Here is a 9,771-nt window from a genome sequence, read left to right on the forward strand (position 1 = left end):
TCCCAGTGGCTGTCAGGTTTGGAACATTACACGCTTTTATGAAATACCTTACTTGACCTCTATTTATGCACAGGAGCATTGTATGCAACCAGTTGGTTCGGTTGCTTATTCTTTGAGTTTCAGACCCTCTGTTCTTCCCTTGGGATGTCTGGACCCTGGCTATCACAAAGCAGTCTTTCAGGTCTTTATAGTGCCTCTCTTCCTAACTGATTGATTTTGTGGCTGCAGAAAAGCCTCTGCCCCAGGACGATGCTCCCAGGGAACTGAGGATTCATCTGCAAGTAATGCTGCTTTCCTTGTCACAGAGAACAAGCTCCCTCCTCTCCTTCTTTTAACCGTGTTGCAGGCTAGGGCTGTAACTTCACTCCCTGCCGTGCCCAGTACTCTTCCTGTGGAAGCCGGGAGGCCCTAAATGGCTGTGAAGCTAATCCCTCAGATGGCTTGTTTTGGAGGACTGCCAGTTGGGATTTGCTCTGTTCTGCTGCCTTTCTAGACTGCTCTCTTGTGCTGAAATTCTACCCTGGATTAAAGCGGTGTATCCCTCTAATCAGCACAGCAGTGTCCACGTGCAGCAGAGGGGAGGTCAGCGAGAACAGACTCCTCGCACAGGCAGAGTGGCACGTTGCGACAGCCCACCTCTGATCTCTGGTCCACATGTCCTAACTTTCAGCATGCAGAGCCCAGATGAGGGGCTAAGTCATGGGGGTCCATGGCTGCTCTGAGTGCACGTCGGTTCATGTTTGCTCACTGAGTACTCAGAAGAGTGCTTGGTGCCAGACTTGTACACTAGCTTACCCCACACCAACACCCAGGAGAGGGGAGAGAATGCAGTGTACTTCCACCAAATGTTTATAACCTTTTATTAACCCATAACTAACCTTTCTGACCCACCATTGTTCAGCAATCCCTTTTCCCGGCTGCTTCTTGGCATTTCTTCTCTTTTCGCCCCCTCCTCCCCGCCCCCCAACATATTTGGGCCTTCCTTCAGTACAGCCCCCCAATCAGCTGCAGAGACCATTCCCTGAGATGAGCCCTACTGAGCCTAGAAGTTATCATCTATGCTGCTGCTGCCCAGATGGTACGCCTCACCCTGCGGGAGGAGAGGGGAAACTAATAAACACCATGATGAAGTATTCCTGGCCCCATGAGTTTCTCTGCCTCGCCTCTGAATGAGCACAAAATCATCCGTGAAAGAAACGGAGTTTGTTAAACCTCCATCTCCTATAACCCTGAGACTGTTTGTTTCCAAACACTTCCCACTGAGCCTGTGATCCATGTATGCCATGAAATATCTCTCTGAATCTGTCCTTGCTTCCAGGTGAGCCACACTCTCCATTTACATTGCTGCTTTAAGGTGCCTGATTTACAGAGCCAGAGGTGCCAGTGACGGGTGAAAGCTCCCACCAAGTGTGCGTCTTTTCCAGCTCACTTGGGTAACAATTCTGGCACTTTTTGCCGAGTTTGTTTTAGCAAAAAGTCTCTTAATTCTTTGAACCTGGGTATTTCCAGACTGCCAGCCACTGGAATACCTTCATGGGCAAAGGGAATGTGAAAGTTTTGTACAGCACTTGAAAGATGAAAAGCGTTTAATTAGTAGGACCCATGTGTGCATTCACGAATACTACATTCTCCAAAGGGCAAATCTGTAGGCAGGAAGTATGACTTAATGGTTCTAAAGCACAAGACCGGATGTATCTTTAAGTCCTCTCCCAGCTCTGCCTCTGGCTTCCTGTGTGGTGCTGGGTGAGGTGCAGAGAAGTTAAGCGACTTACTCATCTGTGAAATGGACATAATGCCTAACTCAGCATCGTGAGGCTTCACTTATCAGGTGATAACTTGTCAGGTGCTTTGAAATCTCTGGCTGGAATAAATGCAAAGTATTATCAGGATTTCTTTTGTTCCTTCTCTTGACTGTAGCTGGTAAAAACCCACAGCTAAAAGCTCCCATGTATGCCCTCTCAAATACATTTTCATGTCACAAGCAGCAGGAAAGCAATTGTTTATGAGCAAAGTGTCCTTGGCAGTAACTACTAGATGCTAGGGATTTTTCTGCATAATGTCTCTTATGCCCGGCAGCTGCTTTTCTCCTTTTCAATCACCTTTTTTCTTTTTCTCTTTAGATGATATCTTCTCCTCTAGCAGCCAAGCCAAGACGTCCACTCCCAAAGGCCGATCCTCTCAGGCAGCCTCTGAGTCAAAATCTGAGAGCAAGGCATCGAGCACATTTGATGACCCACTGAATGCCTTTGGAGGTCAATAGACAATGTTGGGAATTGCAGAGAGGAGGCCCTCTCTGTGGTTATTCAGTCCAATACTAATACTCTCATTTCAGCTCTATTTGATTAGAGAATTGGATGGCCATGGGCATTCAAATGACTGGCTCCCTACTTTACATGGTTAGTATCTCTTCCCTGCACAGGGTCTAATCACGTGTAACACTGTAAAAAGACTCTCCAGTCGTAACTTTCTGCAGTCCTGTTTCAGTGCTGCCCAGATGACCTAGCCTGTGCAATACCTGCGATAATGTAATCTATTATACAAAGCATAAGTTCTTTTATAGAACAGCTCTATAGAAAGAATCACTGATATTGTGAAATAGTAAATGGTGTCTGGTAAACCAGGTCCAGCTGTGCTTGTCTTGCTTTCTGCTCTATTTGCTAGCAGCCTCTGCCTCCGGATTTAAAAATGGGGCAAACCAATGCCACATCTCTCATTGGGTCAGCAATCGCAGTCTGCTGGGTACATCCTGTAAATTCATGTCAGTTCCTCCATCAGGGGCAGCTTTACCTCTTGTCTCTTGCAGACTGGAGCATGTTGTGAATCCTCCTGGAAGAAAGGAGGCCAAATGAGAATTAGAGGAATGGAGAACTGTTGTTTGCCCAGGACTTTCTGCAAGCTGCTAAACTGCTGAAAAATAATGGATGGAGTTTCCATTGGCTTTGGGAAGAGGAGGAACAAGGTCCTTGTGCTGTGGCACTGTGCCAGAGTATCCTTACCTTGAGGGATTGTTTTTCCTTCTTCTCTTAAAGCCCATTTACAGTTGGCAAAGAAGGAAAGTAATTGGAGAGCCCGGAAATTATTCAGGAGCCTGAGAGGAGTTGAGGACTTGCAGTTCCCATTGAAGTCAGGATTCTGAGCGCCTCTCAGGGTTCGGGCCCTCAAGGTGTTACTTGGTATAACTGTTTTATCATGCATCACTGGGCACACCTAATCAATGGTATAAACTGTGTCCCACTTGTAGGGCATAAAGTCTGGAATCACTGAGCTCTAGGGCCTCTGTGCTTGGGAGTAGTGACTCGAATTTTGGTAGGGGATTTTGTCAGGGATGTGCTTTTTACCGGCCCTGTGCCAAAACTGCCAAAATTTTACCCGGTTATAAGTCTCTAACAAGTATCTACTGAGCATGTGCAAACTAGATTTCATCTGCATTCAGCATGCTCCATCCCCCTCCCATCTCCTGAATCTGACTGGACTACCTATGCACCATCACCATGGTGACTGCGCATGCGTCATCCCCAGGCTGCAGGGAATGAGCAGGACTTTCTTGCAATTGCTCCTCCTACTTGCTGGAGTTGCCAGGGTGCTGAGCACCAAAACTCAGAACTGGAAGAGTGTTTCCTTGCACCCACTGCTAGTGCCGAGCCAATGTGGAGAAGAGGCAGTGTAAATTCACTTATCTATCTCCTAACTTTTGAGTGCTTGACTTTGCAACTTTAGAGTTCTTTTAATGTAAGGCTTTTTGATGCAATAGCTATAAAACAGTTGAGCACCTTCCAGTAAGGATAATGCCATTGGGAAGCAAAACCTGGTGCAATCAGGGTGTGAGGGAGGTGGTGGCTTATTTCAAAAGTAGGGAGGAAAGAGGAAAACCAGGGATGTGCCTGCTTCCTGAGCTTCCTCTCCTAAGTGTATCTGGATCTGCTGTGCTTTGTAAGAACAAAAGTCCAGACGTGTAACCACCTAATCCTGAGTGACTCAGCACCCATCTGCTAGGCAGCCCTGTGGCTATGCCAGTCAGTTAGTAATGGAGTCTATATTACACTCTGACAGTCTGCCACACCACAGGGGTGTAAAAATCCACTTCATGCCAGCAAGATGCTGCTGATCTGAGATGACCTCATGCTGGATGTTAAGAGAAAGAGAGATCCAGTGTGAACATGGCTTCAAATAGATCTGAAGCTGGAAAGGGCAAATCACCACTTAGCTCCCCTGTTATCCTGTGTGAATTGATACTGAACTCGTGTGAAGTTTGCACTCATTCCTACACTTGACGTTCCTAGGCGGCTTCAGAATTTTTGTCCATTTGTATCTGATCTAGTCTAGAGCAAAGCCTGCTTCAGCATGTGATCTCAAAGAACATGCTAAATCTGAAATAGCTGCCAGGTCAAATCTTTGAATGGTCACAACTTGCTTATGTCAGAGTTTAGCTGACTTCTGGAGCCAGGGGTATGATAACTTCTCTGCCTTGTCCTTTCCACTATCACTGAAGATCAGGGTGGAGGGAAAGGTGTTCTGGTCCAGCTGTGCCCAGGATCCAGTCCAACTGGAGTTCTATGCTTAAATGATCAGCAATGAAATAGCAGTGTTCTTGCTAAACTTTCAGGCTTAATGACAATCTAACATCCCATTATAATTTCAGAATGCAGACATCTGTTGTTGGGCCCTTTAGACAGATCCATAGTTGTGCAGGGTGCTCTAAATAATAACGCATGGGGCATTTTGCATCTCTGAGCTATTGTGGCACTGTGCAGCTGCAGGCTCAGCCTACCTTGGCTCATTGGGAAATGATGGGATGGCATTCTGCTGCGTACTGCTCATGCTTCATAGTTGGGCAGCACTTAATGCTGAGTTGGTACAACATCATGGCGCTGTCATGTTTCTACCAACACCCAGGACAATAGAACCGTGGGAGCACTACAGCTAACTAGAAAGTTGGACTGTGCTAGAGTTGTTGGCATGATGACAGTCACTTGAATAAAAATAGTCAGTGTTCTAGCCTTCCTACGCTAGTCTGGGAATATTCATAATTTGTATTGTTGGGCAAGTGTAAAATGATCCAGTTACGTTTGATGCATCAGGGACATGCATTCAAATGTAACACTATCTTCCATTTTCACTGGAATGACTTGAAATAGGTGAATCACATTTTGAAGACACTCTTAGACTTGGTAACACAGGAGAGCACTTCTGCAGCACGAGAGACATTCTCTCCAATGTTTGTGACCATTTATGCCGTTTGCTTTTTGGCTCTCAGCTTGAAGGAAGGATCATTCAGATCCTTGCTCCACCACAGACCTCTTGTTTGACCTTGGGCAAGCCACCAATGGTGGAATCCAAAAACTAGAATTCAATGGAAAGACGCCCATTGATGTCAGTGAGCTGTGTGGATCAGCCCCTTACTCTCTCGGTCTCCATTCTTACTCTGTAATACTCCCCTAACTCATGGAGGTGTTCACCAGGAATCCATTCATATTTAATGTGGTACTCCCTCACTATAGGAGTGGGTGACCTAGTACTACCTACATGGATAGTGAAATGACTGGTCATGTTCACTTTACAGTTCTCCTGCCCCAACACAGTACTGCTCTAACTGGGTTTCCAAGCCTGCAGAGAAGCAGTTAAAAAGCTGTCATCACCTTAGGTTTGTAAAATAATTCCCTTGCTTTCTGAACTAACACTTTTAGACCTAAACTAGTTGATAGGGACCCTAGAAAGGAAGCCACTAAAGTTATGTATGCCTGATAGTGCAGCACAATATTCTGTTATTTTTATTCTGCTTTAAAAATGTACCAAACCACTAGTGTGTGCTCGCAGAGCAAGGTAGGGGTGTGTGTATGTCTATAATGTGGAAGATTTCATTTCTGAACTAGGTCAGTGCCCCATCCTGCCTACAGCCCATTAGTGAAAACCTGCTTTTGAAGCTGAGTTCTCTTACTTTGAAACCATGACATGTGCTTTCTGATCTGCATCAATTTCAGAATCAAGATACTTCTTGTTCTGCCTTAGCTGTCAGTGTAGGAAGAAGTGCTCTGAGCAGTCACGCAGTAAACACTCCTCTGAGACTGATTCTTGTGACAGATGCTCAGCCTTTCTGTAGCTTGTAACTTCGGTGGCGGCTGTCACTAACTTCGGGTTAGCTGCTTTCTCTCCCTCCCAGCACCTGAATTTGCTTAACTTCAGTAACGTTCAGAATGTGTCTAGAGGTCAAGAGCCAGCAACAGCAGGGTAGGGCAGAGGGGGAAGCTACAATGCAATCATTGATGAGTTGTGCTTGTTACCTTGACAACAGCTTGGTTAATTGGAATAAGAATGACAGTTTGAAATGTGTAGAGAGGAGAATGTGGGCGTCTCATTGAGCAGGTTTTAAAACTGAGAGCGTGCTTTTTCCCTGATACCTATGCGATAGTACAGTGTGAATATCTCAGTGGAACATGTCCTCATAGGGTTCACGGCAATGCCCATATCTCGCCTGCAGGAAGAGAGACTTGACAATCGATTGAGTTTCACCTTTACTCCTTTCCCTTGCCATATAAAGACTTAAAAGGGATTTCAGGAAAAACAATGGTGTTTTTCCCCCCATCTCCTCCTCTCTGTTGTTCCTAATCTTTTGGTATTGCTGAGAAAGTGTTTATGTATTGCAGTAGCGCAGACACCAAGTGTGCTAGGTATTATACAAGCACCAAACAAAATATCCCTGTCCCAAAGAGCTTATTTTAAAATTGCAAGGGAAGGATTGGTAACTCTGGAAATGAAAGGTCTCACTTGCTCCATAGGGCACTGACAGTTTCTGCCCCACTCCCTCACCCATCTGCCTTGCACCTGGAGATCACACCTCTAAGAATTTGTCTGGACTGGATATGTGGTGCTGTTTCAACTCTAGTTACTAGGATTGCAAATATTAGTCTAGCCATGCCACAGACTTTTGTCCCAGCCCCAGTTTGCCCCAGTGCTCAGCCTACATTAACACTCCGCCCCCCCCCCCAAATGTTAATCTTGCATTTATAGTAATCAGTTAACTCCTGCTAAAACAGGTCCACGAACTCTGGGAAGGGTAGAGTCCAGGGTCCATGGCATATTTCAATCCTCAGTTTACAGTCTTCCAAATGGGGGTATTAGAGGATATCTATTGTTCTGTACTGGTGAGAAATAGTGTGTAATTCAGGCCACGTATGTTAACTAGGCATGAAGCCAAAGAGCTGGAATGATCGTGACTTGTGAGTAATTTAAAAACTAAACTAATCACCTTCTGAAAAGTGAAGCAGTTTGCTTCCACCTGACTTTTTCTTTTCATGAAACTTTGTTGCCAGGAAACCAATCTTGTTTCTGGGTGCTACTGGGTGCTGTGAGTGAGTTTACTATCTTATTGAAAAGAGACTTGATTCTGCAGTGTCAGGCTTAGGGCACCGTATGGGGCCTAAGAGTTATAGCTGGCCTTGCATAAAATGTATTTTATGGCTATTAATTTCCAGTTCCATAATGTCTGGTTTTGACAGATATAAGCTAGATCCACAGTTATCTGAATAGTTCACTAAGAGTTTGACTTGTGGGTGAATATTTTGTAAAACATAAGCACATGTACCATGGTATAGTTGCAGTCATTTTGTAACATATGCTATGTAAAACATCAATATACAACATCTGTCACACTTTGGGAATCCAATTCTCCTCTTGCTTATGCTAGTTTTATTCCCCTGATGGTGTGGGCAGCCATGATTCCTCTTGAGGGACTGTTACTTGGGGATTTTTCATTCTTCCTACATAAGAGCCCCATGAGTATTTATCTGCTTCTCCGAACAAACTCGGGGGTCTAAATAAGAGTATCTTCCTCTGTTCTGAGTGAGATGGAGATAAGACAAACCCCCCAGTTGTGAGGCAGAGGCCACCCCATTTCCAAGGGCCCAGACCAGGCTTCCTTCTCTAAATGTATCTCTTGCTTGCCTCTCAATTTCTAGACAGTAAGTGTATAATAGAGCCCTCTTAACTATCTCTTCCCATCTGTAATGCTCTTATACCCCATTCTTTCCTCAATAACCCCTCACTGTTTTGTTGTGTATTTGGGCCCTGATTTTTCAGAAGTGACTTGTGAGTGTGGGCACTTTATTCTGAGGCACATTTCAAAGAGCTCTAGCTTTTTAGAGGGCTAGTACTTTCTAAAAAATCAAGCATCTGTCAAGTGTCTCAAATTGAGTATCCAAGCTCACTGGTCACATGAAAATCTTGACATCTAGACACCAAACAGAAGTAGGATTATCCTTCCCCAAAATTATCCTTTCCTCTTTATACCTGCCTTTCTGTAATGCTCCCTGTTTCACTAGTGGGTGCTAAACTACGTCTGATTTTATTTGCTTTAGGTGCTAGTCTCATGAACCAACATTTTCAAACAGAACTGTAGTTCATGTGATGATTACCTATTCTGTTCATTCCCTCTGACGCACCTTGCATTGGCCACTGTAGGAAGACAGGATCATTGGTCTGACCCATTATGACCGTTCTTGCATTCTTATGACTTAAAATGACATTGCCTTTTCAAATCCGAAAAGCACTGTTTAACAGCAGAGGTCAACAGTTTATTGCAATAACTGGCACATCCTTATCTCTAGCCCAGTTAAAAGCTCCCTGGTGTACAATAGGAAGCTGGAACTCCTGACGGTACCTGACTCACTTGGGTATAGACTGCTGAGTTGTCCCATGCTAAGTAAAATTCAATTTACCACTGATTGAAAGTTGTTACCAGTGCTTATTCAAGCATGGGTGAAGTGAATTTGAGGGGGGGGGGGTCTTAGTTCAGTTCCCATGAAGCAAAGCTTATGCATCACAAAACCAACCCTTTGCACTAGGTATTAATTATTCCTTTTAGTGGTAGTCCCCGAAGAGAGGCCTAGGCCCGATTCGGGAGGGGGAAGGAGGAGAACTTTCCTTTCAGGCCTGTGTGCAGTAGGTCCAGCTGACATGATCCTCTTTAGTAAGGCAGCAGCTGGGCAAGATGGGGTGGTGACTTTGTGCTCTAGCTGTTGTGCAGTTAATGATAGTCCAGTGTGATGCTATGCTGAAGGATGGGAGAAAGTGGATTCTGTGGTGGTGGTGGTGAGGGGGGATGAGAGGCCCTTGCTTGACCCAAGGGTGCCTGACTTGACTCATGCTCCCTGTTTATGAAATGCAAACCAAAGCTGGTATAATAGCAGCCGTGCTCCTTTTCTTTGCACGTTGAAGGGGTGAGGTGGGTGCTGCTGCTGCCTGTGGCTGAGCTCAGCCCCCCTAGAGCTGGGGTGGTTCTAACCCTACTCCCTACCCAGCAGGGGCTGCCTGGTACAGGAGTGAAAGGGCCTGGTACAGGAGCTGGGCCTTCCTTCAGTTGTGCCTGGGCTGTGATGGACAGTGGGTGGGGGTAGGAAAAAGGGAAGGGGCTGAGTTTACCCCCCTCTTCCCCAGAGCTGGCCCCAGGTCCAGTCTGGCACCCTTGCCAGAGCACCCAGGTTTCTTATAATCAGCCTCTAGGAGGCGCTGCCGCCACGGTAGAACGGCATCACATGCTTACTGTTAGCGAAGACGAGGCAACAACATCCGGGTTCTCCTGCCCGGTCTCTCCTCCTCCTCCCCTCCCAACGACCACAACAAACAGAAGCGAAGAAGCGCTAAGGCCTGGCGGACACCCGCCCCTGCTGGCTCCAGAGGCACCGCCCCTGCGGCGAGCTGATTGGACAGCGCGGGCCAAAACGGCGGCCTCATTAGTCAGTGGGAGTGCGGAGGGGCGGGGATGTCACAAAGGCTAGG

At 46.0% G+C, this 9,771-nt stretch overlaps 1 protein-coding gene across 8 annotated transcripts in view; it reads left to right on the forward strand.

The window, feature by feature from the left end:
• The window catches only part of LOC137147156 (WASH complex subunit 2A-like), a 49,165-nt gene extending 46,543 nt beyond the window's left edge, over positions 1-2,622 (forward strand). For all 8 annotated transcript variants that reach the window (XM_067539005.1, XM_067539042.1, XM_067539047.1 and 5 more), the window contains one exon: positions 2,121-2,622. In XM_067539005.1, coding sequence (XP_067395106.1) covers positions 2,121-2,260 — 140 coding nt within the window. In that variant the 3' untranslated portion in view covers positions 2,261-2,622. The remainder of the gene's footprint in view (positions 1-2,120) is intronic.
• The last annotated feature ends 7,149 nt before the right edge of the window (positions 2,623-9,771 follow it).

The sequence above is a fragment of the Emydura macquarii genome, unplaced genomic scaffold (assembly GCF_026122565.2).
Source record: "Emydura macquarii macquarii isolate MOO-44397 ecotype Brisbane River unplaced genomic scaffold, CSIRO-AGI_Emac_v2 contig_67, whole genome shotgun sequence".
Taxonomy (NCBI): Eukaryota; Metazoa; Chordata; order Testudines; family Chelidae; genus Emydura; species Emydura macquarii.